At 45.4% G+C, this 26,711-nt stretch overlaps 4 protein-coding genes across 6 annotated transcripts in view; 2 read left to right on the plus strand and 2 right to left on the minus strand.

Moving 5' to 3' along the window:
* The window catches only part of SGIP1 (SH3GL interacting endocytic adaptor 1), a 52,012-nt gene extending 46,422 nt beyond the window's left edge, over nucleotides 1-5,590 (plus strand). Inside the window, exon 25 of the mRNA XM_064429160.1 lies at nucleotides 370-5,590. Coding sequence (XP_064285230.1) covers nucleotides 370-392 — 23 coding nt within the window. The 3' untranslated portion in view covers nucleotides 393-5,590. The remainder of the gene's footprint in view (nucleotides 1-369) is intronic.
* A 406-nt stretch (nucleotides 5,591-5,996) lies between these two features.
* Nucleotides 5,997-8,566, plus strand: DYNLT5 (dynein light chain Tctex-type family member 5). Of its 3 annotated transcripts, none has more exons than XM_064429172.1 (3): nucleotides 5,997-6,452; nucleotides 7,085-7,209; nucleotides 7,672-8,566. In XM_064429172.1, the coding sequence occupies exons 1-3, from the start codon at nucleotides 6,392-6,394 to the stop codon at nucleotides 7,873-7,875; spliced, it is 390 nt and encodes a 129-aa protein (XP_064285242.1). In that variant the 5' UTR covers nucleotides 5,997-6,391; the 3' UTR covers nucleotides 7,876-8,566. The 3 variants fall into 3 exon arrangements, with proteins under 3 accessions (XP_064285242.1, XP_064285241.1, XP_064285243.1); XM_064429171.1 differs by lacking the exon at nucleotides 5,997-6,452 and adding an exon at nucleotides 6,811-6,892; XM_064429173.1 differs by lacking the exon at nucleotides 5,997-6,452 and adding an exon at nucleotides 6,884-7,009.
* INSL5 (insulin like 5) lies at nucleotides 8,384-10,419 on the minus strand. The gene is made up of 2 exons (XM_064429174.1): nucleotides 10,014-10,419; nucleotides 8,384-8,861 (listed from the first exon to the last, which is right to left on the minus strand). The coding sequence occupies exons 1-2, from the start codon at nucleotides 10,174-10,176 to the stop codon at nucleotides 8,626-8,628; spliced, it is 399 nt and encodes a 132-aa protein (XP_064285244.1). The 5' UTR covers nucleotides 10,177-10,419; the 3' UTR covers nucleotides 8,384-8,625.
* A 1,323-nt stretch (nucleotides 10,420-11,742) lies between these two features.
* DNAI4 (dynein axonemal intermediate chain 4) lies at nucleotides 11,743-25,370 on the minus strand. The gene is made up of 16 exons (XM_064429168.1): nucleotides 24,764-25,370; nucleotides 23,681-23,748; nucleotides 22,915-22,997; nucleotides 22,646-22,793; nucleotides 19,725-19,864; nucleotides 18,875-19,030; nucleotides 18,091-18,255; nucleotides 17,287-17,471; nucleotides 16,235-16,321; nucleotides 15,455-15,606; nucleotides 14,745-14,902; nucleotides 14,480-14,601; nucleotides 13,326-13,424; nucleotides 12,724-12,950; nucleotides 11,957-12,110; nucleotides 11,743-11,882 (listed from the first exon to the last, which is right to left on the minus strand). The coding sequence occupies exons 1-16, from the start codon at nucleotides 24,908-24,910 to the stop codon at nucleotides 11,838-11,840; spliced, it is 2,136 nt and encodes a 711-aa protein (XP_064285238.1). The 5' UTR covers nucleotides 24,911-25,370; the 3' UTR covers nucleotides 11,743-11,837.
* Nucleotides 25,371-26,711: the final 1,341 nt, after the last annotated feature.

The following is a 26,711-nucleotide window of genomic DNA, read 5'->3' on the forward strand; positions in this document are numbered from 1 at the left end:
CAGAGAATAAGGAGGAGTTTTCCTCATTGCTGTGGAGAACAACAAGGATTTTTCCTCGTGGCTGCAGACAATAATGAGGATTTTTCCTCGTGGCTGCAGACAATAATGAGGATTTTTCCTTGCTCCTGTAGAGAATAACAAGGATTTTTCCTCATTGCTGCAGAGAATAACGAGGATTTTTCCTTGTTGCTGCAGAGAATAACGAGGATTTTTCCTTGTTGCTGCAGAGAATAACGAGGATTTTTCCTTGTTGCTGCAGAGAATAACGAGGATTTTCCCGTGGGCAGGAAGGGCTGGTGGAGGTGGGCAAAAACTCCTGGGAATCAGGGCTGCTCCCTCCCCCCAGCTGATTTCTGATCCCGTTTCTAGGTAAATATTTGGCGGATAACTGATGGAAGCTTATGCAAGTCCATGGAAAATACTATGGAAAATACCCAAGGACTGCTGTGCGTGGAACGGGTTTTAATTACAGTTTAAGGAAAATGAACTAAATCCTGCACTCGGGACATTTCTGTTGGAAGTGTCGACAACTTTCAGCATTTTTTTTCCTTGGAAAACACCGTCTTGACCAGTCCTCCAGTATTTACTTCTAGATGTAACATTGTTAATGGTTTTAAAATGTAATTATTGTATTTGTAAATTGTACTCATTCCAGTAAGGCTGTATTTTGGCAGTTAGACACTTGAGTTTTAGCATTTTACCATTCATGAAATGGATGTAATTTAAACTGTGGTATATAAATCTAATAGTAGTACTGTTGAATGGCACAATGCTTACAGAGGTAGATTGCATTTTGTCAATATATACAATTTAAATACGATACTGGTAGCTGTTATGAAGGGGGTGCCTCATCAAAAGAGAGTTCAGTAGGGCCCACAGGCTGATTTAATTTTCCTTCAGTCCTTAGTACGTCTCACAGCAATCAATAAAAACCTTCAGGTTTAGCTGGTTTAACTCCAGAAAAATATTCTTGGAAAGGTGGAGGTTCCTAGGACAGTCTCCCAGGAAGGAAATCTCACTTCTGCAGGGAGTATTGACTCCAAATTTCCAGCCCTGAGTTCTCTTACAGCTGCAGATTCCCTGTTGGGATCCCAGCAGCTCTTCCCTGCCCCGTGCCCGGGTATTTTGCAGGGCTACAGACGAGGAAAGAAGCAGCAAAGAGGCTGGGTGGTCCCTCTGAGCTCCCAGCACTGGCACAAAATGTCACTGTTGGGTTCAAGGATGAGTTTTCCGAGCTGCCTCCGGACGTTCGGTTGTGGTTTTGCGTTGCTTTGCTGTCTTTTTTCTGCCCTTCCCACCCATTTTTGAAAGCTCTACGGGTTTAGAAAACGCTTTAAAGAATTGCAGCTGCACCTGCTTCTCTATTTGAGCACTCAGGCAGGAAAATGTGCATGGAAAAGCACTGGGAAAGAATTCCCCAGGGAGCAGGAGCAGCACGGGGGCTGTTGATAGCAGCCAGGGCAGGAGCCCAGCTCGCCAGCATTGGGAGCAGCTGTGTTGTGGAGATGGCAAAGCACATGGAAGTGCTAAACTGGAGCATGGGGGACAAAATATTATCCCTCTGTGTTTTCCCTGTCCCGCTGGGTGCTGCTCATTCCCGTGGGTCTCGGTCTCATGCCACTCCTGGCAGCATGGTGAGAGCGTTGGTGGCATTCACGGTGCTGCAGCTGCTGAGCTGGGCTTGTGAAACAGCAGAATTCGGCAAATTCGGGAAGAAAAATTAGGGAATCTTTGTGAAATTAAACACAGAGGCACAGAGGAGCATCCATGAATGGGGTGCTGGGACTTTGGGAATGCGTGAGGCGACAAAAAGTGCTGGTTTTCCAAGTGTTGCTAGGGTTAGAGTGGTGCATTTACACTGGAAAACAGCCTGGGCATGTTGGGAAGTGCTTGCTCATGGAGCAGTTTGATGAAGGAAAACAGAGCTCTGTGCCCATCTTGAGAGAAAAGAAGGAAATGTGGGGCTATTTCAGGTGTGAGGTGGCTCCCAGGCTGAGACTGGGGGGTGAGCTGTGTGTGAGCTGACAGAAGGCAGCAGCAGGAAAGGAAAAGCACAATTCACTCCTGCAGCTTCCCACATCCTCACAGACTTTGGGAGCGCACTCCCCAGTGTCCCACTCCATGAATAATTTCCCCCCTGAACTGGTAATTTGTATAAAGTGTGCAGCTCACCCCTTTCTGACACAGAAATATAGGGCAAACCCTAAGAATCAGGTTTAGGGTGTGTACGATTGCTCCACACCTATCCTTCCAAAAGAGATCTACAGTATAGACCTGGAAAAAAAAGGATTTATATTGTAAATATTACAGAACATAGAGATTTTACTTTATATTTCATTTGAAAGACAAGGTGTTTACATTAGCATTGGGTTTTTGAGTGCTTTTTAAACAGAAAAACCCATAACCCAAAGCTCCCAAGCTCATCCTCTTTGAGCTGGTGAACAAAACAGAGGTCACTTTTTGGGGACGCAGCCCTCACGGCCTGGAGAGAGAGATGGGAACAGCCTGGGACATTTTGTCCTATTTCTGGGACGTGTGGGATGTGGCAGCACTCCCAGCCCCACAGGGACAGTCCCAGCTCCAGCACTGGCAGGTGGCACCAACCCTGTGGCACTGGGACCAAAAGCAGTGATTTGGGACAGGTTTTTCCACACTGCTTTGCCAGCTTTTGGCACACGGTTTTCTCAGAGTGCCCCGGGGTTTGTTGGGAATTTGGTGAGAGCACCTGGCTCCAGAGCCCTGTAGTGCTCAGGGCATTCAAGCTCTGCAGGCTTCACCTTGGGTTTGAGGTAGGAAAATCTGTGTATTTTCAGGGATTGCACCTGTTTGGGGTGGCCTGCCCCCTCACAGAGAGCAGGGAGGTGAAATGGCACTGATTTGGTTCCATACAGATCCCAGACTGGTTTGGCTGGGAAGGGATCTTAAAAATCATCCTGTTCCACCCCTGCCATGGCAGAGACACCTTCCACCATCCCAGGCTGCTCCAGCCTGGCCTTGGGCACTGCCAGGGATCCAGGGGCAGCCACAGCTGCTCTGGCAATTCCAGCCCAGCCCCTGCCCACCCTGCCAGGAACAATTCCCAGTTCCCAATCTCCCATCCATGGCTGCCCCCTGGCAGTGGGAGCCATTCCCTGTGTGCTGTCCCTCCATCCTTGTCCCCAGTCCCTCTGCAGCTCTCCTGGAGCCCCTCCAGGCCCTGCCAGGGGCTCTGAGCTCTCCCTGGATCCTTCTCCTCTCCCAGCTCTCCCAGCCTTGGAGCATTCCCAGAGGGAAGCAGCACAGCTCTGTTTCCCAGCAGGGCTTTTCCCAAGTCAGGCTGAGGCTGGAGAGGGGGATCAGCCCTCTGGAACTGCCCAGCCCTGGCACCCCTGAGCTCAGCAGCACCGGGATCCATCTGGGTGAGCAGAAGGATAAATAAAGGAGGCATTCAGTCATAAATATGTGAATGCATGCACAGAAAGGCTCCAGCTCCATTCCTTCCATTTCCCTTTAGACTCTGTCCTTAGCAACCTCTCCCAAAGGAATTTTCCCCTGGGAATTTGGCAGCCCACACCTGCAGAGTCAAGGTCCCACTGGCAGAGCAGGAGAGTTTTCCCCATGGACACCTTCACATTTGGAATCCCACATGGCAGGAGCAGGAAGTCATCTTTTACCATCTTTCTGCAGTTTGGTGCAAACAGCCACAATTCTCAGCCAGCTCACGGTGCTCCTCACAGGAGACCTTTCCGAGCAGTTTTCTACTTTAACAATATTTCTTAATAACTCTGAAATCTCCTAATAGTAGGAAAAACCACCAATAATGAGCTTTTTGTTTGGTGTCTGAATTTGTTCTTAAATATTACTGCCCTGTTTACATCTTCTTGGTTTTGGTGTCATTCGGTATTCCAGTGAAATTAATTTGCTGTCACTCTGCTCTTTCAGGTTCTATCTATCATTTTTTAAAACATAAGTGGGAAAAACCTGAAAGTTTCTGCTGGAATGCTCTCCCCTTTTAGCCAGGCAGAGCGGGCATGGGAAGGGAAGGCACAGCCCCCCTGCCACCCTTCCCAGGCTGCTCCCTGAGATCCCTCCAGCAGGAGCATCCTAAAAAAAGAGTCACCACCTCTTTCTCCCAGCAGCAGCATTTTTCAATGGCTGGAGTGCACTGAAAAGGTGACAGATTTTTAATTTACCTAAGAGAGAGTCAAACTTTTTTCCCCTACCCTTTTGTGGTTTTTATGTGAAAACGTCTTGGTTAAAACCCCTAATTTTGAAGCTAGTCATGACCAAAATACGTAAAGCCATCCTGTTGTACTTTCCAGGCTAGAAATTACTGTCTCAAAGATTTCATTTCATAGCCAGTATGCTTCTGTTCCTCTTTTCCTCACGATTTCCCAAGGAAATGAATCCGTGTAGAGCCAGGGAGGTTTTATGATAATCAGGATTATTCCAGTGAGGATTTTAATTCTTCTTTCACTGCAAGGCAAGGAAAAGATTTGCAGGAATACGCCCTGCTCCTGCCTGGCTTCCCTTGTCCCTTTAGGAGGGATGGTGCTGGCAGTGGTTCTTGGAACCACAAATTGTTGGTGGTGATGCTCTCAAAGGCTTGGGGACAAGCAGGATGTGGGGGAACACACCAGACCCCAGCGAGGCTTTGGGGATGCCTTGTCCATCCGTTAGAAATTCAGCTTTTCTGGGACAGCGGGAATCGCTGTGGATGTGCTGTCCCCGTGTTGGGTTCCTCATCCGTGCAGGAAGGGGTTTTTCACTCCCAAACGTTCCAAGGTTGATGAAATCCCCTGGATGCTTGGGTGACATGAAACAAACAGAGATGTGGTGTGGTTTGAGCCAGGATCTGAGCTGGGATGTGCCAGGAAGCTCCCAGGGCTGGTGGGAGGAGAGCCCAGGATGTGGGACAACCCCACTGTGACACCCCTGCAGTGAATCAGATATCCCCAGGTATCACCCTGGACCACTTAACTCCCTCGTGTATAAAATGTTTATAAATATTTGTGGATGAAGATACACAGGTCTATTTTTAAGATTTAAGTTAAATAAGTTAATGAATGGCTGGCCTTTTCTGCCTAAACGTGCAATGAGATATATTATACCTTTAGTCTACGATGGCCTAGGTACTGCTTAGTCTGTGATGAAAACTTTGCTGCTTTCCTACTGTTCTCAGAGAAAAAAGAAAAAAAAACAACCTATAAAAGACGTACAGGTTTGTTGCACAGGGACTACTGCAGCGAAGCTTTGTATTTGACCACTGGTAATATGAATGTGTTGTATTGACTTGTTGAAGATAATCATGAAACAACATATTTTAAATGTTACTTGCCTTATAGATTAGAGTACGACTATGTGGATATCATTTTTTGTAAATACTGTTTTTTATAAATGTCTCTCCTCCATCCTCCCCGTCACCAATTTCACCGACTCTCAAATATGCAATTATTTACCATGCAGAGCGTTGTGACAAAGAAATCCCCACGTCAGAACAAAGTTTATTCATTCTATACATAAGAACCACATGAAATACCCAACTGAGTTGCAATTTAAATGTGATTATTATTATTTTTTTCCTTGAAAATAAACAAAAAAATGTAAAACATCTCTTTTTCTGAGTCAGTTTTGCTTCCATGTGCAGGAGCACCCAGAGGAGTGGGCAGAGGGATCGAAGGCCAGCCCAAAAAAGGGTCCCTGTCCCAAAACCCATCATTGCTGCTGGAGTTACGTGCAGTGTCCCAGCATGGGGACAGGTCGAGGGTGGCATGTGGGGACCCATGAGGATCCAGAGGGACCGTGGGGATGGATGGAGCCTGAGGGAATGGGGCTGTGGGGACATGAGGAATATGGGGTTGGGGGACCTGTGGAGGCCATGGGGACACTCCAGGCTGTGGGGACACGGGGTCTGTGAGGATCCACAGGGATCACAGGAGTCTGTGTGGGCTGTAGGGACCCATGGGTGCCATAGGGGGCCACAGGGACATTTGGGGGAGCTGCGGGAACCTGTGGGGACCATGGGGACCTGAGGAGGTCACAGGGACCCTCAGGAGCCTTGAGAACATAAAGGAGCTGTGGGGACATGTGGGGACATCTGGAGGCCATGGGGCCACGTGGAATCTTTAGGTTTATGTAGGGACATGTGGGAGCTGTAGGGACGTGTGGAAATTATGGGACCATGCAGGGACCTGTGGAAGCCGTGGGGACTTGTGGAAGCCATGGGGACACAGAGGGACCTGAAAAAGCTGTAGGGATATGTGGGAGCCATGGAAACATCTGGGGACTGTAAAGGAACCCAGAGACCTGTGGAAAACATGGGGACATGCGGGAGTCATGGAAACCTGTGGGGACTGTGGGGACACCCAGGGAGCTGTGGGGACACCGGGGACTGTAGGAATATGTGGAAGCCATGGTGACACACAGAGACCGGTGGAAACTATGGGGAGCCGCAGGAACTCAGAGCCGTGAGGGTGGGAATGGCGGGGGCCGGGAACGCGGGGGATACGAGGCGGGGAACGGGAATACGGAGGGATGGAGGCCGGGAACGTGAGGGGATGGAGGCGGGAAACGGGAACGCGGAGGGATGGAAGCCGGGAGTGTGAGGGGATGGAGGCGGGGAACCGGAATACGGAGGGATGGAGGCCGGGAGTGTGAGGGGATGGAGGCGGGGAACGGGAATACGGAGGGATGGAAGCCGGGAGTGTGAGGGGATGGAGGCGGGGAACGGGAATACGGAGGGATGGAAGCCGGGAGTGTGAGGGGATGGAGGCGGGGAACGGGAATACGGAGGGATGGAAGCCGGGAGTGTGAGGGGATGGAGGCGGGGAACGGGAATGCGGAGGGATGGAGGCCGGGAGTGTGAGGGGATGGAGGCGGGGAACGGGAATACGGAGGGATGGAAGCCGGGAGTGTGAGGGGATTGAGGCGGGGAACGGGAATGCGGCGGGCGGGCCCCGCTGCCGGCGCCGCCTCCCCTCACAGCTGAGGGCAATGGAGGGCCGTGAATCCCCCGCCGAGCCCGGCTCGGGTGGGTGTCGGTTGCCCCTCTAAAACCCTCCAGCGCTGCGATTTTTCCCTCATAAACTCGAGCTTTGCCTCGCAGGGCCTGCCCGGCGCTTCCCGGTGGCGGCGGTGGAGGCGATCCTGAGGGATGTGGTGGGGAGCGCCCTGAGGGAGCGGCGCTACGAGCCGGGGCCGTGCCGGGAGGCGGCCAAGGACATCGCCGAGGTGGGACGGGGTCGGGACACTTGTCCTCGTGCCTCCGTGGGGTGCCCCAAATATCTCCCCAAAATGCCGATTAAAAGTGTAAGATGAAGGCTGGAGGCGGCTGTCGGGATGCCGGCAGGGGTTGCTCGGGGGAGGGTGCAGACACAGGCGAGTTAGTTAATGGATTTACAGGCTGGTTTGGGTGGGGAGGGACCTTAAAGCTCATCCAGCCTCAGGGACACCTTCCCCTGTCCCAGGTACTCCAGCTCCAACCTGGCCTTGGGCACTGCCAGGGATCCAGGGGCAGGAATAGCTGCTCTGGGTATCTCTGCCAGGGCCTGCCCACCCTGCCAGGAACAATTCCTAATTCCCAATCTCCCATCCAGCCTGCCCTCCGGTCAGTTCAATACCATCCCCCTTGCCCTGCTGTAGATCCATCCCCATGTTTGAAGACGTGTGTCCTGAATCTGTTTCTCTCCGCAGGCCGTTAAGGCGCGGGTCAAAGCGCTGGCGGTGCCCAGGTACAAGGTCGTGGTGGTGGCACACGTTGGGCAGCTGGGCGGGCAGAGCCTGCAGATCAGCAGCAGGTGCCTCTGGGACCCCGACAGCGACACGTTCTCCTCCTATGTGTTCAAGAACACCTCGCTGTTTGCTGTGGCAAATGTCTATGGTGTGTATTTTGAATAGGGAGGTAGTTGAGTTTAACAGCAGGAGAATTTAATATTCAGCCTAACTCTTCCTGGCTCTGTTGTTGAAAATATCTGTGAAGGACCGAGGTACTGTCACCTGCTTTGAAGTGTGAGCCTTTGGGTGAGTGGAAGAAGGGTCTTTCCCAGAGTTTTCTCTGGGAAGTGGCTTACTATGACATAGTTTGGCAGCTGATTGCTGCTTGCAGAACTTGCTCTGTAGGGGAAATATTTTCAGAATATTGCCTGGAAGTAATGTTTTCCCTGTTCTCCTCCAGAAGTATTTGGATTAGGGAATAAACCATGGGTTTTGCCTGCCCACTTTTGGGGCTGGTACTGATTGTCCTAAGTCTCTCCTGGTGCAGCCATTTCCCACCAAAGTGGGGTCTGGCTCACCTTGCTCTGAATCTGAAACCAGGCTTTTTGCTACCCCTATTTCCCAGCTGAAACCTGCTGTTAGGATTTCTTGAGTCAGAGAACAAACCTATCACAAGCTGCTTATTTTATTACATTTTAGGTGCAAAGCTGAAACCAGAACAGTAGTTAGTTGGGAAGAAATACTTAATGTGCTCATGACTAAAAGTTTAACCCACTGTAAACACTGTGAAATGCAGACAACCTGAAACCACTTTCTGGTGCACTGTGACGTTTAACACCCAAAAGCTGCAATTAAAGAACACAGCTGGAAGGACTGTGGTTTATGTCATGATTATTTTAATCCCTGGCAGCTGTGCCCCCGAGCTGCTGCCTTTCAGCACAGGGAGCTGATCTCTGTCCTGCTGCAGCCCACGTTGCAGCAGGATGTGGCGAGCAGCGCGGCCGCCTCACGCTTGTTGAGCACAGGAGCTTTGCCGGTGTTTTGCAAGCCTTGCTCAGGTTTGACGTCCTGGGGTTCTTCTCTGTGGATCCCCAGCCTTGGCTCTGGGTGTGCTGAGAAGTCAGCGTCACCCTCGTCCTCGTGTGGGAAATGCTGGGGGTTTTCACTCTCTGTCGCAGGAAAATGAGAAGGTAAACATTAAAAGTCGTGGGAAGATGAGTAATTCATGCTTTTTATCTTTACTAGAAAGACACCAAGCTACAGCTAGGGAGCTGAGTGTTGCCCTCTGATATGGGCACCACATCACAGACTCCTCACTATGAGAAACAGTCCATGATCAACGTGGTAAAACTGAGGACTTCAGGGATTTATACTGAAGAGTCCTGTGGTGCCTTGAGTCTCACACTGATGTATTTGCTTCACCAGGAAAAACTGTGATTTGGTGTGTCAGAGGCTCTTGCCCAGCACGTTCAGCTGGACCTGGGGGTCGCTGAATTGCAGATGTTGCATTAAGGCATCAGCTACCCCAGATTCTGGGTGTTCCCACAGAAATGACAGTCCAGCTGCAGCTGAAGCACTCACCTCAGCTGGGCCTTGTGCAGTCTGTAAAGGTGTAGCAATTCTCAATTTTTAAAAGCAAGGTTCTTCAACAAATTTTGGGGAGCTCATGCTACCACTTTTATATTTGTTTAAAGCTCCTGCTGCAAGAGAATTTTCCAAAAGTGCAGATGTAGGCAGTGCAGAAAGCCTCTGTTGCTGTCATCTGCCTCTGTTATTTTCTTGCTCCCTATTTATTTTGATGAGAGTACAGATTTCTAGCTGTGCATGTTATGGTTGCATTTTCTGACTATCATATCAAATCTTGTGAGTATCAAGAAATACGTTAGTAGGTATAAATATACACAAAAGCATGTGAAGGTGCTTAAATTGCAGAGCAGATATTCAACATGCTTCAATGAAAAAGTTCTATAAAATTTCTGGTTTTAGTGGGGAGAGTGAGGACCACAGCAAGACACTTGCACTAACTTCAGCAAAACTTGTCACTGAAATGAGATAGCAGGGAGATTTTCAGTGATAGCCTTGCCTTGGATCCTGTTCCTCAGGTGAGCTTGGCAAATCTTGGTCTGAATTACTTTTCTTGAGCAAAACAGCCCAGGAAGCTGAGCCAGACCAGCTGCGGGGAGAGGGAACACGAGCGCAGCCGTGCTGGGGGGTTGGAGCTGCAGGGCTCGAGGGGAGCAGGGGCTGTGCTGCCTCCCAGCCCCGGGATGCCCTGGGATGCCCGGGATCCCGCTGGATGGGGGTGCCCTGGCCGTACTCACCCCGCAGGTCGCGGTGCCTTCTCCAGCGCGAGCCGCCGCACGTGAACACCACGGCCCTGATGAAGTCTCTCCCGCAGAGCCTCACCTTGTTCCCTTCGCCTCTCCCTTCCCGTGCCAGCAGCAGGAGAACGAGGCAGCCCAGTGCCAGCAGCGTGCCCCTCATGGTGCCAGCGTGGTGCTTCCCAGCTGGGTGTGGGCAGGGCGGAAGGGATGAAGTGGGGAATTCTGCTGGAGCCTTCCCATTTATACCGGCGGTCTGTCCACTCCACTGGGTAACAGCTCGCTCTGAGGGTGGCAGTGTTTGCTAAAAACAAATAAACTGCTTGTTTCTGGTCATCTTTGAAGTGCTTCGGGACCTCAGTCAGGTATGAAAGATTTCTGAAGTCTGCATAGCTGCTTTACTGGGAACACCTGAGGTGTGACTGTTTATGGGGTATGGCTTACGTGGATGCAGTCAGTGTGTGTTCTGCCAGATCAAAAGGGTGTTTGTGATGTGGTTTGCCCTCAGTGGGTTTGGTGCCTGTGCTCCCCACACAGCCTGATGCCCATGGGATCCTTACTTGGGATCCTTTTGTGTTGGTGATCCCAAAGAAAATGGAATGAACTCCACCCCATGGTGTCTGCATTGTGCCCCTCTTCATTGCCCATCTTGGTCACTTGTGGGGAAACTCTGCCAGTGCCAAGCACTGCTGAGAAAATCCACTCCAGAGGGGTTTGTGCCATATATTGGCATCCCAGCCAGGATTCCCAGTGTGCCAAGAGGCAGGACATGATCCTGCAGCACATGGAGCTGAGTCTGTGCTCTGGGAGCAGAGCTTGGTTCTGAGTTACTGGTTCCTAATGTTGGCTTCAGTGTATTTACGTTTCTATAAAAAATCCGTGCAATAAAATGCCTCTAGGAGGAAATTTCTGAGTTATATGGTCAGAAATCCCATGTTTAAGGACAAAATACATGAGGAACTTTGGAGATCTTGAGCCCTTCCTAGCACCACAAGGATTTTCCAGCACCATAAAGTTCCAGGTAATTGATTTTCACTGTGTGCAGGGTGGGTTATGATGTGTTACAGAAAGCTTGTTTTTTAGCAGTAAGCAAACAGTCATGGGCATGAATGGAAAATACAGGGTGTATTTTGGCCAGATTTATAACAATGATTAACAAATGATTCACCTTAACGAGTGTCTTTCCTTGAAACACACCAAGATGAATTTTATGTCGGGGGGAAGTTTGCATGTCCCCTGTCAGGTGTGCAGCACACAGAAGGAAGTGGATGTTAATGCAGCACAAATGATCCTTAATTCAGTGATGTGTTTGAGTGCTGGGTGTTTATTGTCAGGATAATGAGAGAGGCTGCATGTTCTGCATCTATAAAATACAACTTTCCATACGTAATGTGCTTGGCAGCAGGGTTAATCACCCCTCTGGAGATGCTCCCTGTTTCCTGTGGGCAGGAAGTGCCTGGAAATCACCCAGCTGGGTATTTTTTTCTGTTTCTTCTGCTTTGCCCCCCAGAAAAGCCAGCCTAGGCAGCCAAACGCTGCCTGCTTTCAACCCAAGGAGGCAAGACTTTGGGGGAAAAGCAGAAAGGGATAAAGGCCTGAGGAGAAAACACTGTGGAGACCTTTCCAAGATCAGGATTCCAGAGAAGGCCACCCATGCATGAGCACTGATGGTGCAATGAGGGGACTTCCAGGAGGAAATTGAGGCTATTTGAAAGAAGTTTCCAAGCAGTGTGGTTTCAAAGAGAAACTTTATTGATGAAGAGAGATAACCAGTTTATGTTTACACCACAGCATTTCCTGAAGGAGAAGGGATATCAGCTACTGCTAAACAGCTCCAGCAGAAGCAACAATGTCATACAAGGAGCCAGCCTGGAAAACAAAAGGAAAAAGAGCTGATTGTTCTGTGGAATTCTGTTAATGCCTGGGAAGGAGCACAGCCATACCTGGTCGGTGCTGGGGACAGCCAGGCTGTGCAGCTGCCACACCCCCACCTGGCCACAGCTGTCCCCCAGGAGCAGGCACTCGGCGTTCCTGGCAAACAGGAGGGAGCTGAGGTTCCCTTCAGGGCTGGCAGCACAGGAGAGCACGGGGTCGAAGCTGCAACCCAAGAGTTAATGGGTACCATGCATCTGTCAGCTGCAAGGCTGCACGTTTCACTTTCTGTGTTCTAGCTTATGTCGGAAACTGGGAAGTGAGGCAGTGCTTGGTTTGTGCTCTGCCTGCAGAAAAATCCCAGCTGCTATTAACTAAGATATCCTACTTGCCTAAAATCTGTCCTAACCTGGAGAATGGTGGTTAATATTTTTATAGATGAGTAATTTGCAGTTTGTGGCAGGGCTCTGGATCCACCAGGGCTTCACACTGTCAGTAACACAAAACCCAGAGCAGCTGGACAAGGTCACAGGTAACTGAGTCATCTCAATTTCAGACCATCCAATCTTTATCAAAGTAGCTCAGGTTTGCTATTTTTCCTTCTAACTGTGCCACAATTTCTGCAGACAAAGGGCAGTTTTACACTTTATCAGCTCCAGGAGGCATCCAGCTCCTTCTCTTCTCACCCCATATCTCTGGTAACCACCATCTGCTTTTACACAACAAATATTTCAAAATGCAATGGCTTGAGCAATAACGATCTGATAAAAACACTGATGAGGTAACAATGTGTGACAATCAAATTTCAGACTCTTCCTTGACAAGAGTAGTTACTCACATGCTGACACTCAGATCCCAAATCTCCACCCTCTTCTCATTCACTGCTGCGAAGATGAGGGCTGACTTTGGAGCCCACTTGATGTCGTGAACAAAAGCTGTGACAGAAGTGAAGGTTAAAAGGGGGGTGTGGGAATGCCGGTGCCACAAAAGGATGCTCCAGTCTGCAGAGCAGCTGAGGAACATGTCTGTGCTGGAGGGGTTCCAGGCAACTTTGTACACAGGGCCCTGTTTGGAGAGAAACAAACAGAACTTGGTGTTGCTGCAGAGCTACAGGATCTCCTCTAGAGCTACCCAGCCTTCCTCCCACAGGTAAGACTAACTCTACAGGACAATCAGATTTCTGATTGCTGTCTTAAAATAAAGCCAGAGCTAAAGCTTTCAAACAGTTTATAGTACCAGTTTTAATAAATTACTTGAAAAAATCCTGACAGCACAGAAAGTAATCCTATAAGACTGTGATGCTTTATGCTATGGGAATTCACTCCTAATATAAGAGAAGTAGTTTAGGTTTCTTTTGTTGCAGATGTTGACTAAATATAAGCAAAGATTACATTTTTGAGTTGAGCAGTTCCTGCTGTCCTTGTTTCCAGTGTCACTCACCTGATGGCCTCTGTATGTGCCCAGAATCTGCTCCTTGCCTGAGCAAGAGCAGCAGTAGATGTGGCCCTCTTCTGTTCCAGCAAGAAAAATGTCAGCATCCTGAAAGAAAGGGAAAAGTAGCCTAGGTTGGATGAATGTATCACTCCTGCAGAAGTCATCCAGGGCTGGAGGAGTTCAGCTCCAAGGAGGAGCTCCTGTGAGTGGTGGGGAAAGTGGAACCACAACGTTGCACATTTGCTGGGTGTGTTCTCCACCAATGCACAAGTGCTGGGATTTGACTCCTGAAAAGCTTGGATTTTCAGCAGTCCATGTGGAAAATGCATTAATTCTTTGAGTGCTTTGTGGAGGAAGGACTCAGCTGGATGAAGAGGAGCTCAGCTGAGTCCTGGATGTGGGAGGTGTTGGACAAATTCTCCCAGCCCTGGCCATCACGCAGAGGGAAATGGCCCTGAGGCTTGCCCAAGGAAATGTGAGTTACGTGGCTGGGGTGATGCCTGACGTTTGAGCTTATTTACCTATAAATCCATTTCCCACAATTCTGTACTGCATTGGTGTACAACTCTGCACTTCATATAAATGTTAGCAAGTTCTCCTCTCAGCTCAGTCCCACAGAACAATCCTTTTCCAGCCCAGAACCACCGCTGCAGCTTCAGCCCAAAAAGTGCAAACAACAGGGAATGGAGGAGAGCAACCTGGGAGGGTGGGACTGCATCACCTGGAGCTGGAATTGGGCAATGAACCCCAATGTGGGAATGGACCAAAAAAGTGTGGTCCATTTCTATATTGGGGTTATAGAAGTGTGAGAACTTGTGACTCAGGCTCCATCTTGGGTGGAGCCACAGCCAGGCTCTTGCACTGGCCAAGGTGTATCCTTTGGGGCCTTTTAATAAATCCCTACTTTATCCTTTAACACTGCCCAGCCTCTGTTCCAGGCACCCTCTAGGCATCAGGAGGACAGGGCTTGTTTCACCATTTCACCCATTTGAGGTAAACCTTAGTAGCTAAAAAGCAATTTATTTCAAAATAAATACACTTTAAATAGCAGTGCCAAGTCCTGGCCAGCTCCCATTAAAGCAGCTCCAGCTGAACATCCCACCTCTGCTGCAGAGTTTCCCTGGCTAATACTTGAGCCAGGATGGGCTTTCTGAGCCTACCTCTGGATGGAAGTCGAAGCACATTCCAGCTGCCTGCTGTGATATGGGACCTTCACTTTTCCTTTCTCTCTCACCTGGTAATTTTTTCTTCCCACTTTCTGTTCGCTTGATTTGCATCACATCTGTGCAAAGAGCAGGAGGTTTGTCAAACAGGAGTGAGGAGCTCGTGCTGCTCTGGGATGCCCAGCAGCTCTGAGATGTTTTGTGGGGTAACTGGTGTAAAGAATGCCAGCTGGAGTCAGGGAGAGCAGTTTCAGGGGCTCACCAGAGCAATCCAGCCTTTGCTGAATGAACCACTGGGTCATTCGCCCATCTCCTGAGATACACATCAGTCTCTCTTCTTTGTCACCTGCTGTTGCACCTCTGTCCTGTTGCACCCACCTCAGCTGCCATACAGGACCTTTGTGTTTATTTAGGGATGCACTGGGACAAAAAAATACTTGTGGTAAATCATAGATGAGCAAAGACAAGGCAACATGTTTGGAAAACAATTAAGCTTCCACTTTGTAATGAATGTTAAGTCAGAAATGTTTAGCTTTTCTTTTTAAAAAATGGTCTGAACATTGGTTGCTTTCTCCAGGAGAATGTTTCCTTATTAAACATGTTTGATAATCAGTTTCAGGGCACTGTTTATATGCTTGCACCATGAAATCAGTCTGCACCTTGTAGGAGAGACCTGGGGAGCTGGCCTTAGGGCAGGTGCTTCCCTCATCACCCACCCATCCCCTCTCATTTTCTCCTTCATCCCTGCTCACCCCTCACTTCTGTTGATGTTCTCTCCATTTTTGACAAGAGGGATCAGAGCCCAAGCACCAAAAGCTACCCTCGCTGTATGGTAAGGATTTATTACCCAGGGCTGGAACGTCCCCGTCAGGACACGGAGTATGAATCATAAATTGACAATTTATGGGGTACAGAGCTGCTCCGAGGGTGAGGCTGGCAGGCCCCGAGGGGCAGGAGCAGCCCCAGGCTGACCTGCTGTCCAGCAGCGCGGCGTCCCCGCGGCTCCGCACGTCGTACACGGCCACGCGGCCGTCGGCCGTCCCCACGGCCAGCAGGCTGGGGCTGGCCAGGGAAAAATCCACTGCAGTGACGCCGTGCTCGCAGCGGAAAACGCGCTCTGGCCACTGCCCAGGAGAGAGCACACACACCTCTGAGCTGGGTTGGTGGCTACCTCTCTTTTCCTAGCGCTGGCCACTCTGTCTGCTGGGAAACTCAAGTGATGGTGGTCACAGGGACCAGAAATTCTGACTGGCACCATGTAGTTCTTGCTACAACTGATAAAGTTAGGGAAAAGATAAAGATATGACACTGGAAAATAAGTTAGGGGAGGCTGCTCCAAACCAAACACATAAAAATATTTATGGTGACAGCAGGGAGTCATGAGAGTATTTGCTGTGGCAAAGATGCATCAAAGATTTGCCTCTGCCTGGTTTAAATTAGTGGGATGCAGTTTTAGCCAAGAGAAGTTCGTAGTAGAAATCAAACTGAAATGTTGTAATTTATGGCAATCAGAACATTTTTACTGGGACACTTTGTAACTGAGATTTCCAATTTTTTTTTAATGGCTGGTTTTAAAAGGATTCCTTTGCAGATGGATCTGCAGAGGTGTAAATGTTACATCCATGAAATCTCCTCTTTTACTGACAGTGTTGTGAGAAATTAGAGTAAATAACTGTAGCTAAAAGGGAAATACAGCAGAAATTGTCCAGGGAAAAGCAGATTGCAGGAAACACAAAAAAGAGGGCTCGTTACCATGGGGTTCTTCAGTGACCAACAGCAAGCCAGGCCTTTCTTCTGATCCCGAGAAACAAACTCCCTGTAACCGACTGCTAAGAGATCCTGCAAGCACAGAGCAACAGCAAGGCCTCAGGTCCACCTGCAGCTCAGCAGGACATTCCCAAAGGCACCTTTGTGTCTGGAATAACAAAGCTTCTCTCCTGTGCAGGCGATGCATTGTTCTATAATCATATTTTAATGTGCATTATTTAATGGAGTACTTCTAATTTTCCCTCTCAGGATTAGCTGTAAAAGGTGCTTCAGAGAGCACCTCTGGCTTTTTAGCTTTCCACAATCCAGTGAATTCCCTTCATTCCTTTCCACAGGCACAAGTAAAAACCAGCAACCTTTAGCCTTCAGCTCCAGTAATTTTTCTTTTCTTGTAATCAACAAGTAGTTTGTGGAACTCACATTTTAAAAGTAGCTGATTGTTTGCCCTGCATTCTAAGACTGAAGTCTCTAAATGTGTCCAACTTTTTAATATCTGGACATTTGGTGCACTAAAAGCATGAAATCGTCTTTATTTTCTCTCTTTCCCCCTCACTGTGTTTCTGTTTCTCATCCTCAGCTGCTTTTACCTCTCTTCCATTTATTATTTTTGTTTAATAAGTGAGTTCTGGTGGGAAAACAGAGCTTTACATGACCAGACTTAGGAAGCTTTGCCTTCTGTGCTGTTATTGTGCATCTTACCCTTAAATTTGGAGCAATTCTGCTTTTTTGGGAGGTTCCTGTTAGAGACAGAGATGTGGTGTCTCAACTACTACAAATAAACTCCATCAATGATAACAAAGTTTAGCAGCAGGGGTTAAATTTCAATTTTAGAACAGACCAATGTCGATGAACATTGCTGCTCAGGTAAACTGGAGCAATTAAAGACATTCCGGGCCAATTAAAGCTGTGACGTGTAGGGAAAGATTAAAGCAGCGAGAGTGGGGGACTGGATCCACTGTGAGGTGCAGCCCAGGATCAGGAGCTGACTGGCAGCCCCAGCTGCCTGTGGCCAGCCCAGGAGGGGTCTGTGGACTCACGGGGTTCGCTTTGTTCCAGGCCATGCTGCTCACGCTGTGGCCCCTGGTCAAATCACAGCCGTAGGACCACAGCTGCTCCAGCCTGGGGCCTGCCCCTTCTGCTGCCTCGGCTGCTTCCTCCTGCTCCTCCTCATCCTTCTCCTCCTCGTCTTCCTCCACCTCAGTGGCTGGGGTAACAGCAGGTTCTAAAGTGCACAGATGTAGAATCTGAGTGGAAACATTCCACTTACCTAATTATAGGTATAATTATATATAAATTTTAATATATATAATTATATATATATACTTGTATATTATACTTTATATTATATATTACATCTTATATATTATACATTACATATTATATATTATATATTGTATATTATATATTATGTATTATATATTATATATTATATATTATTATATAATATATTATATATTATATAATATATTATACTATATATTACATTACATTATATATTATGCCCTATGTAATACAACCTATATTATTATATATAAACCTATATTATTATAGATTATACCTCACTCCAATTATTCGCACCAAAAGAAAAATTTGCCCTTTCAGCAAATATTTCGCAGGGAAAAAAAAAAAGAAAAGAAAAGGAGTGAAGATTTGAGGAATTAAGACATCCTAACTTGTAAAACTATGACTAAAATTAGCCGGGGACAGAGCAGAGAGCTGGATTGGGCTGGAGTGAGCCAGGTCTGCTGCAGGTGGGTTTGGCTACCCAGCCAAAAGTGAGGAATTTCTGTGAAAAATGAGGAATTTCTGGGTGGGAAGAGGATACTGAGCAAGGAACAAACCTATGAGGACAGGAATCTGCCGATAAACTGCGAGCTTGGGCTGGAAAATGTTCTCCATGAGAATCCTCTCCATGACAACCAAATCCTGCTGCAGCTTTGCAGAAGTTAAGATTGCTCCTGAGTGGCATTCCTGCTCCTCGGGGCTCCTGGCAGGAGCAGCCCTCCCTGCAATGGTGAGGGAGAAAGCTGGATTACAGAATCCTGCGCTATTCCGAGCTGGAATGGATCCACAAGGATCCTGGAGCCCAACAGGCCCATGCTGCCTGATAAGAGATAACTGGGATAGAAATAAACATGGTAAAACTTCACACAGAAAGATCAAGGGATAAGAATTTTCCTCCATCTGCAAAGAGCAGAGAATTTTAAAAAATACTTTCACTGTGGATTTTTTTCTTCCTATAATTTTCTTTTCTTATAATTTCTTTTCTTTCTTCCTACAATTTCTTTTCTTTCTCTTATAATTTCTTATAATTTTATCATCTTATCATCTTTTGTTATTATAATTTTCTTATCTTTTTCAGCTACTTCTGGAATTTTTCACAAATGGTGTTTTGCTTCTACTTTTTAAAGTGAGTACCAGGAAACCTTGTCCCTGAGTGTTTATCTTTATTTAGGATAATTTCTGATGGCAGTGTGCAGAGAGGTGCAGCCCTGCCCAAGGTTCTGCAGCAAACTCTCCTGCAGGTTGCAGGCAGTGTTTTTTGGGAAGTTTTCCCCACCAACCCCGGGGATGTGCCTGGTTCAGGAGGGTGAGGACAGGGAAATGGGCAATGGGCAATGTTACCTGTGGCAGAAGGGACAGCCCCAGCCTGACCCTGCTCCTCAGCTGTGGGAGACTTGCTGCTTTTCTCTGCTGGGGATCTGGGCTCTTCTGTCTCTGCAGGCTCTGTTCCTGAGGCATCCAGCGAGCTGTCCAAATCCCAGGGGGTCACCACCGTCCCTGGGAATGAATTCCCTGTCACACAGGGCTCTTCTTTGGGTACATTATTGCAGGGAGCTCCTACAGCCCAGCTCTGCTTCCACAGCTCTAGATATTTGAACTGATAGCTTTCATTTAGTGTTTTCATTTCATCTTTTAATTGCCATCCTTTACAAATTTACAGAAAAGGTTGCCTGTGCTTAACAGCAATCATTAAAGCAGATAAAATAACTTCAAAGCTCCTCCTGCTGTGTGACTGCTGCAGCTCCATCAGGGTTTTTTTGGGGTGTGGCTCCCCTTGAGCAGGGTCAGCTCCCACCCAAAACTCGCCTTGGTGTGCTCAGGGGCTGGAATGAGCCCTGCTGATGCCACAAAAAAGTGGCAAATAGCTTTTCAAAACAGATTATCTACTTTTGGGGTTATTCACTCATTTTACATACCCTAACTCAAAGGAAAAGTGTTTGGAACAGCATTCCATGTAATTTTTTTAGCCTCTTACACACAACAATAACATTCTCTGGGAGTGTCAATAACAATTTTATTGCAATGGATTCACTGTTCCAGCACTAAATTCAAGATTTAGGAGGGGCAGAGAAGGCCACCACAACCCACACTGTCCTGCCTGAACTTAAAGCTCTGGAAGGGGAAATTGAGGGAACATCTGCTCAGAGGTGGAAGTACAAAATGCCTTTTGTCAGTCCCCTGGCCAGGTTACCTTTCTCTGCCACGGTGATGGTCTCACACTGCACCTCCTTGGTTTTGGCAGCTCCAGAGATGGTCTGCACGATTTTTTCCTCAAAGTACTCACTGCCAATTTTAGCCTTGCAGAGCTCTGTATAAATGTTATTCCTCTCCCTGGGAAACAAAGGAAACACTGCCTGGTGAGTCCCCGGGAAGTTCTGCCTGGAATTCTCGGTGTCTTTACAAAGGAGCTCATCAGGAGAGGTTTTTCCATGTCTTCCATGTCCTGCTTTTTGGATTGCTGGATGAAATTTCAGCCTTTGTGTAATTCAGCAGCTCGTCCTGACCTTTGTGATGCTGCTCTAAAACAGGAGTGGCCAGTGGAGAACGGAGCCCAGGAAAAGCAGAATTCCCTCTTGCAGCTGCCCCTGAACTTGGGGAGTTCAGAGCTGATCTCTCGGGAGAGGAAGGCAGAGAGGAAACCTCTCCTTTTGTGTTTCAGCATTCCCACCACAGCCTGGCAGCCCAGGGAGGACCAAGGGGAGCTGCCTGCTGCTTGAACTCTTCCTAATTAATAAACAATTAGAAGCTGCCCACAAGAATCAGTGCCGCAGTTTGGAATGTCTTACTGCTGCTGTGAAATCACAGGATCACCCTCCTCCACCCTGGATTTTCCTGAGCTGCCGTGTTTTTCGTTGGAAGGGAGGAAGGGTTGCACCCAGAACAGGGAGCTGTCAGAAATGGAGTTTGGCACTCCGAGAAAAGGGTGCCAGCGGTGAAAACCACGTTTATTTTCTTGTGAAATGTAAAAAGTTTCATAAAGGATAGCAGGAGATAAGGAACACAGAGCAAAGGTTAGGGCTGGCTGCATCTTGCACGCAGCCAAGAGCACACATTTTTGGAGATACCTTTTGAATATTCCTCCTATTGCATTAGTTTGTTGTATATTCATAAATAATCATGTAAAGTCAACTTTTTCTTTAAACTAGCTTACATATTCTAAAAATTGTTTGGCATGGCTCCTCTTCAGTTCTACTTTTATATAGCACCTGGGTTTTTGGTTGTGGTTTTAGGGTTTTTATTATAATTTTTATATTTTTTACTTATGTAATTTAAATTTATTTATTTATTTATTTATTTATTTATTTTTAAATTGTATTTTATTTAGTTTTATCCCTACCCCACACTGTCTTTAGACAGTGAGTGCTGATAGTTGGTATATTGGTAGTAGTTGTCTTCTTTGTGGTTTTTTGGATGTTATTTTGTCTCAGTAGGTATTTTAACACAGGTATACTTATTTCAGCCATTTCACTACTATGTCTAAGCTTAATTAACAGAAAATAAAAATAAAATAAAAACCATAAAAATAAAATAAAATTTAAAAAAATTATTGTGTCTTCATAGCAATATATAATGTATACAGCAATATATATAAACTATAATATATTAAAATATATTATATAAATAGAATAATGATATATAAATATATATTATATAAATATATACTGCTAATATAAATATATAGCAATGTATAAAATATAATATTTAATATATAATATATATAGCAATACATATAAATAAAAACTATATATTTATGCAAAGTTATTTTAACGCTACCTGTATAGAATCTATTTTAATATTAGTAATATACATAAGAATAAAATATATATATTATATATATATAGCAATGTATATATAAATAAAAACTGTATCTTTATAGCAGTTATTTTAACACTACACATATAAAATCTATTTAAATTTTAGCAATATATATATAAATATAATATATATAATATATATAGAAATATATATAAATGAAACCGATAGATTTATAGCAAAGTTATTTTAACCCTACACATATCAAATATATTTTAATATTAGCAATATATATATTGTATATATATAAATAAAATTATAAATATTTTAATTATAAAATATAATTATAATTATTACTTATAAAATTATTTCTATTTATAAATAAAAATAAATAAAATAAATAAATATTTATATATTTATATATATATGTATATATTTTATATATATAAATAAAACAGATATATTTATAGCAAAGTTATTTTAACCCTACACATATCAAATATATTTTAATATTAGCAATATATATAATATATATTATATATAAATATAAATAAAATTATAAATATTTTAATTATAAATTATAATTATAATTATTACTTATAAAATTATTTATATTTATAAATAAAAATAAATAAATAAATATTTATATATTTATATATTTTTATATATATATTTTATATATATAAATAAAACAGATATATTTATAGCAAAGTTATTTTAACCCTACACATATCAAATATATTTTAATATTAGCAATATATATAATATATATTATATATAAATATAAATAAAATTATAAATATTTTAATTATCATTATAATCATTACTTATAAAAATTATTTATATTTATAAATAAAAATAAATAAATATTTATATATTTTTATATTTATATATATATTTTTTTTATATATATAAATAAAACAGATATATTTATAGCAAAGTTATTTTAACCCTACACATATCAAATATATTTTAATATTAGCAATATATATAAAATATATGTTATATATAAATATAAATAAAATTATAAATATTTTAATTATAAATTATAATTAGAATTATAAATTATAAAATTTATTAATAAATAAATATAAATAAATATATATAAATAAATAAATAAAAATAAATAAATATAAATATAAATAAATATATTTACTATTATAAATAAATGTAAATAAATATAAATAAAATAAATAAATATTTATATATATAAATATATATGTAAATACAACAGATATATTTATAGCAAAGTTATTTTAACCCTCGGCATATTAAAATACGCGTCGGGTTAGAATGCTGAACTATGAGCGTGCCCTTCGAGCTCGCAGAGGCAGTGCGTGCAGTAGCACGGTGACTCACAGCACCCCGGGCGCCTCCGGGGCCCCGCCGGACAGCAGGGCCGTGGGCAGCTCCAGCAGCCACAGCGTGTCCGTCTCCGCCAGGAGAATGTGCACCCTCCGCTCCAGCTCTGCCTCCGTCAGCGCTGCCTCCCCCTCCTCCTGCACTGCTGCGGGCAACAAACACCTCTGCTGCTCCAGGGGCACACAAAAACCCTCCTGGAAATCAAACAGATCCCAGAGCGTGCAGTTTGAGATGGGGAATGTCGAATTGTCGGGTGAGTTCTTTACCAGACAAGCTCACAGCTGGCGCTTGTTGAGGTTCTGTCTCATCTGAGGCAGGCTGGGTTGTTGAGGTGCTGCTCCCATGTGTCCTTCAGGGACGAGAAACAAGAAATTGTCTCAAAAAACGAAAAAAAGTGTTCATTTTCTGGAGGCGCTTTGTATTTTTAAGTCATTTGTAATGTATGTTTGCTCCTGGTTGGTTTCCCAAGCCCTGGGATTGTCCAGCCTGGGAAACACAGCAGAAAAAGCAACCTGCATCTCAGAAATCAGTGTTTGCAATTGCAATTATAAATTGGAAATAATTACAATCATCCCTTGCATTTTGCTCCTGCTGTGGCTCAGGGTTTTCCATTTAAAACACCAACAATTATTTCCCTTCTCTGCGTGACTTAATTGAGTTTGTCAGCCCAAAGTCTTTCTGTTTTTTCCCTCTGTGCTGGATGTTTGCAAATGAAAGTGTAGTGAAACAGAATTTAGGAGTTTTAACTCCAAACTTTTTGTTTAGGAGCATTTTTGGAGATGGATGCACATAACCACACAGAGGTAACTTGCTTCAATATTATTAAAGCAGAGAACTTTTATTATGTTAAACATATTTTGATCGTTGAACTGGTACTTTTAATATTTTAATTTGATATTTTATAATTTTGCATAGGAGATTTCACTTCCTAAATATCACTAAAACAGATAAAATACTTTAAAATACAAACTTTGCTTTCTTAAAAATACTTATAATGCTTTATTTATTTATTTTAAATAAAACTTTTCTTGCCTGGCAGCATTTGGGTCTGGCTGGAAGAGGGGAAGGGGTGTCACATTCTTCCCTTCCTCATCAAAAACCTGGAGAAAAATGGAAATAATCAGGATCATTTCCCCGTGTTCCCAGCCAAGAATAGGGAGGGCACCTGGAAGGGGTTTGCATTCCTGCTTTCCTGCCTTCCCACCTTTCCAACCCAACCATCCCAGGCCTTCCCACCTTCCCAACCCAATAATCCCAGGGTTTCTGAGATCCTTCCCACTTTTCCCAACCAACCATCCCAGGCCTTCCCACCTTTCCCAACCCAACCATCCCAGGCCTTCCCACCTTTCCCAACCCAACCATCCCAGGCCTTCCCACCTTCCCAACCCAATAATCCCAGGGTTTCTGAGATCCTTCCCACCTTTCCAACCCAACTATTCCAGGCCTTCTTACCTTTCCCAACCATTCCAGGCCTTCCCACCGTTCCCAACCCAACCATCCCGGGCCTTCCCACCTTTCCAACCCAACCATCCCAGGCCTTCCCACCTTTCCCAACCCAACCATTCCAGGCCCTCCCACCGTTCCCAACCCAACCATCCCGGGCCTTCCCACCTTTCCAACCCAACCATCCCAGGCCTTCCCACCTTTCCCAACCCAACCATCCCGGGCCTTCCCACCTTTCCAACCCAACCATCCCAGGCCTTCCCACCTTTCCCAACCCAACCATCCTGGGCCTTCCCACCTTCCCAACCCAACCATTCCAGGCCCTCCCACCATTCCCAACCCAACCATTCCAAGGTCCATGGTTCTTCCTGCAGGCAAATTTTGGGCTTTTCCCATTTTACCCAACCCAACCATTCCAGGGCTCCATGGTTCTTCCTACGGACGAATTTTGGGCTTTTCCCACTTTTCCCAACACGACCACTTCAGGGTTTCTGAGATACTTCCCACAGGTGCATTTTGGGCTCTTCCCACTTTTCCCAACCCAACCATTCCAGGCCTTCCCACTTTTCCCAACCCAACCATTCCAGGCCTTCCCACTTTTCCCAACCCAACCATTCCAGGATCCATGGTTCTTCCTACAGATGGCTTTTGGGCTTTTCCCGGTTTTCCCACCGTTCCCAACCTGACCACTCCAGGGTTTCTGAGATCCTGCCCACAAGTGGACTTGGGGCACTTCCCACTTTTCCCAGAAGCACCCAACCATTCCAGGCTTTCCACAGGTGGATTTGGGGCTCTTCCTACTTTTCCCAACTTGACCATTCCAGAGCTCCATGGTTCTTCCTACAGACGAATTTTGGGCTTTTCCCACCCTTTCCAACCTGACCACTTCACGGCTTCTGAAATCCTTCCCACAGGTGAATTTGGGCTCTTCCAACTTTTCCCAACCCAACCATTCCAAGGTCCATGGTTCTTCCTGCAGGTAGATTTGGGGCTCTCCCCATGTTTCCCAGAAGCACACAACCCAACCATTCCAGGCCTTCCCACAGGTGGATTTTGGGCTCTTCCCACTTTTCCCAACCCAACCATTCCAGGGCTCCATGGTTCTTCCTACAGAGGTATTTGGGGCTTTTCCCACTTTTCCCAACCCAACCATTCCAGGCCTTCCCAGAGGTGGATTTTGGGCTCTTCCCACCTTTCCCAACCCAACCATTCCAAGGCCCATGGTTCTTCCTACAGACGAATTTTGGGCTTTTCCCACTTTTCCCAACACGACCACTTCAGCGTTTCTGAGATACTTCCCACAGGTGCATTTTGGGCTCTTCCCACCTTTCCCAACCCAGCCATTCCAGGATCCATGGTTCTTCCTGCAGGTGGATTTGGGGCTCTTCCCATTTTACCCAAGCCAACCATTCCAGGGCTCCATGGTTCTTCCTACGGACGGATTTGGGGCTTTTCCCACCTTTCCCAACCCGACCATTCCAGGGTTCCCACAGGTGGATTTGGGGCTCTTCCCATTTTACCCAAGCCAACCATTCCAGGGCTCCATGGTTCTTCCTATAGACGGATTTTGGGCTCTTCCCACCTTTCCCAACCCAGCCATTCCAGGATCCATGGTTCTTCCTGCAGGTGGATTTGGGGCTCTTCCCATTTTACCCAACCCAACCATTCCAGAGCTCCATGGTTCTTCCTACAGATGGATTTTGGGCTTTTCCCACCTTTCCCAACCCAGCCATTCCAGGGCTCTCTGGTTCTTCCTACAGACGGCTTTTGGGCTTTTCCCACTTTCCCCAGCTTTCCCCCCAGCCCCTGCAGGGTCCCCCAGCCCCCCGGGAGCCCGTGCCACCCTCACCTGCAGCGCTCCCTGGCTGTCCCCCCTGGCCCCGCTGCGGGGGCCCTTCCCCAGGGAGGCCGAGGAGGCCGTGGAAGTTCTCCGGGAGCTCGGGGCTCTGCTGGCTCCCGGCCAGGCCCTGCGACCCCACAGTGCAGGGGTTACAAACATAAACAGCGAGTTATTGCCAGCTAGCATGGTAGCATTGCATTTATTTATATAGATATTGCTATGTTTATAATATCTATATTTATATTTTATATCATTTTATAAAGGACTTAAACCATTTATAAGAAAGGATTTTTACCATTTATTAAATATTATAATAGATTATATATTACCTAATTGCCTAAATATTATCTAATATTTTAAAGGATGTAAACCATTTATAAGAAAGGATTTTTACAATTTCTTATTTAATACAACTTATTTTTAATAATTACTTACATATTATTATATATTACTTCTTACTTATCTATTACTCATTACTTATCTATTACTTATTACTTATATATTACTTAATTACTTATTTATTACTTTTAATTACTTACAATTATAACAACTTATTTTTAATGATTTCTTATAATTACCAATTATTTTAAAGGACTGTAACAATTTTAACCATTTATAATAAAGGGCTCTTATAATTGATTATATATTACCAATTATTGTAAGGGATTTCAGCCTCTTACAAGAAAGGATTCTGCTATTTCTTTTGCCATTTATTACACATTACTAGTTATTTTAAAGGATTTAAACTGTTTATAAGACAGGATTTTTACCATTTCTTGT

Source organism: Passer domesticus, chromosome 7 (assembly GCF_036417665.1).
Source record: "Passer domesticus isolate bPasDom1 chromosome 7, bPasDom1.hap1, whole genome shotgun sequence".
Classification (NCBI taxonomy): domain Eukaryota; kingdom Metazoa; phylum Chordata; class Aves; order Passeriformes; family Passeridae; genus Passer; species Passer domesticus.

Bases quoted from the DNA above. Each gene is read 5' to 3' on its own strand.
- DYNLT5 (XM_064429171.1), top strand. From the start codon at position 6,826: ATGGAGGCCGGGAGTGTGAGGGGATGGAGGCGGGGAACGGGAATACGG. The intron at 6,893-7,084 runs GTGAGGGGATTG...TTTGCCTCGCAG, and splicing joins GAGGGATGGAAGCCGGGAGT to GGCCTGCCCGGCGCTTCCCG. The intron at 7,210-7,671 runs GTGGGACGGGGT...TTCTCTCCGCAG, and splicing joins CGGCCAAGGACATCGCCGAG to GCCGTTAAGGCGCGGGTCAA.
- INSL5 (XM_064429174.1), bottom strand. From the start codon at position 10,176: ATGAGGGGCACGCTGCTGGCACTGGGCTGCCTCGTTCTCCTGCTGCTG. The intron at 8,862-10,013 runs GTGAGTACGGCC...TTCCTGCGACAG, and splicing joins AAGGCACCGCGACCTGCGGG to AGAGTGAAAACCCCCAGCAT.
- DNAI4 (XM_064429168.1), bottom strand. From the start codon at position 24,910: ATGGTCAAGTTGGGAAAAGTAGGAAGAGCCCCAAATCCACCTGTGGAA. The intron at 12,951-13,325 runs GTGAGTGACACT...CTCTCCAAACAG, and splicing joins GCACATACAGAGGCCATCAG to GGCCCTGTGTACAAAGTTGC. The intron at 12,111-12,723 runs GTGAGTAACTAC...CTTGGGTTGCAG, and splicing joins TGGGATCTGAGTGTCAGCAT to CTTCGACCCCGTGCTCTCCT.